The 1957-nt window shown below is 24.1% G+C and overlaps 1 protein-coding gene and 1 long non-coding RNA gene across 4 annotated transcripts in view; one reads left to right on the top strand and one right to left on the bottom strand.

Moving 5' to 3' along the window:
* The window catches only part of LOC111614811 (lachesin-like), a 17424-nt gene that overhangs the window by 8328 nt on the left and 7139 nt on the right, over positions 1 to 1957 (top strand). For all 3 annotated transcript variants that reach the window (XM_023356178.1, XM_023356179.1, XM_023356177.1), the window contains one exon: positions 578 to 865. In XM_023356178.1, the coding sequence (XP_023211946.1) occupies positions 578 to 865 (288 nt within the window). The remainder of the gene's footprint in view (positions 1 to 577; positions 866 to 1957) is intronic.
* Positions 550 to 1957, bottom strand: part of LOC111614814 — a 2370-nt gene continuing 962 nt past the window's right edge. Inside the window, exon 2 of the long non-coding RNA XR_002754993.1 lies at positions 550 to 684. This is a non-coding gene — a long non-coding RNA (uncharacterized LOC111614814). The remainder of the gene's footprint in view (positions 685 to 1957) is intronic.

Below are 1957 nucleotides of genomic sequence, written 5' to 3'. Positions count from 1 at the left end.
ATATATATATATATATATATATAAGATATGATGGATTATAAATCTGTCTAAAGACATATTTACATTTATTTACAATGTAACATATTTTTACTGGTTTAATTTAAGTATAGTGCTAGAAAGTTTACCAATTTTTATTTAATCTTTCATTCAATTAATTAATAAAATAAGTATATTAATCAATTTTCATACAAGAGAACATAATAAATTATTTACGAAAGACTAATGTGTAACTATGGAGTTTATCCTATCAAAATTTAATCAAGTTTACTCAATTTTGGTTTCAAATCTAAATTACNCTTAAAATATCGAAGGAAAATAAAATAAATTTAGAAAATATCTAGTTGAATGATATCAATATATATATATATAATATAAATTTATTTTATTATTGAATTCAAAAAGTATTTCTAGACAGACAAGTGAATAATCGATCCATTGGATTGTATCGATAGAAATATTGGAAAAGAAATTAAAGATAATATCCTAGAAGAATAATTCTCCTTTCAGTGAAATGACACATGGCTCTCACTTTATACCAAGATGAAATGACTTATCTCTTTCTTTCTTTTTTTTTCAGTTCCTCCAATGATATGGATCCCAAATCAGCTGGTAGGTGCTGCTGAATCTTCGGATGTTGAATTGGAATGCCATACAGAAGCGTATCCTCTGTCTTCCAATTCCTGGCTACGTAAAAACGATATGGTTATAACTGATAGCGATAAATTTGATATCTACATATCACAAAATACGTACAAGGTGCATATGAAACTAACTATTCGTAACCTCAGAGCGAAAGATTATGGTGCTTATAAATGTGTTGCCAAAAATACGTTAGGAGAAACTGAGGGGTCTATCACCTTATATAGTAAGTATTTATCGTAAATAATTTTACGTTTTGAAGAAAATTTTGATTTAGAAATATCATATTGTATAATAATCATCATTCCTTCAGAAATTTATAACCTGAATTATTGATTTCTAACGTTTGTATATAAAAGATATATACGTGTTTACTTGTATACAAAATGTTAAAATTTGTTTTAACACGAATTTATATAGTCGTATTCGTTTTCTAATTTATAATTGAAGAAATAATATTTTATGACAGCTTAAAATGATATTCCCTTGGTGAGAATTCAATGACAAATGACAGTAATGTTTCATAAAATCATCGATAGAAAACTGCCTCTTTCTAACTTTACTTCTGTAAAAAGAACTTATACTGATAGTGAATGACAAACATGACGTATATATATATTACATATCAAGAAAATTTTAGTATTTTTTATATTTTTTTATTCCTCTTACATATATAAGTTTTATATATATATGTTACACTATTTTTTATCTTTATCTTCGTGTTAAATAGAGAAAAATACACGTTTTGTATTAATAAAATGCGGGTGTTTACTTTACTAAATCGGAATTTAAGATTTAATTGTGATATTCTTTATAAATAACAACAGCCAGAATGTAAAATATATAAATAATCAGTTCCAATTATTTTTCTAGCGAATTGAAAATGCTTATAAGCATGAGCAATTTTCTATATTTTGATCTTTCGTGTGAAGATGAAAGTAAGGTTTCTTTTATTTTCCTACCTAAAACAATAATAAATGCATTTAAATCTTTCACAAAAGATATTCGAGTTTGTTGTTAAGTGATTGAAATAACATTTTCTTCTTCTCTTTTTTTATAAATAAAATAAAAAAGTGGTGTATTAAATGTAATATTCATTACACAATTGATTAGAGAGTTGATTAAATGTTTCCATAGCATAAAATGTTTGTAATTTTTTAAAAATAATATAAATAAAAAAATATTATAAAATATTAAAATTTCAAGAAACATTATTGCTAATTTTTTATATTTTTTGTTTTGATTAATTGTCGTAAAACGAGCTTTAGAATTTCTATTAAGTTCAGTGTCTTACGATAAGATTACGTTCCTGAAAATA

The sequence above is a fragment of the Centruroides sculpturatus genome, unplaced genomic scaffold (genome assembly GCF_000671375.1).
Source record: "Centruroides sculpturatus isolate CEXI.00-Female unplaced genomic scaffold, Cexi_2.0 scaffold2059, whole genome shotgun sequence".
Taxonomy (NCBI): Eukaryota; Metazoa; Arthropoda; class Arachnida; order Scorpiones; family Buthidae; genus Centruroides; species Centruroides sculpturatus.
This window is presented reverse-complemented; position numbering and strand designations above follow the sequence as displayed.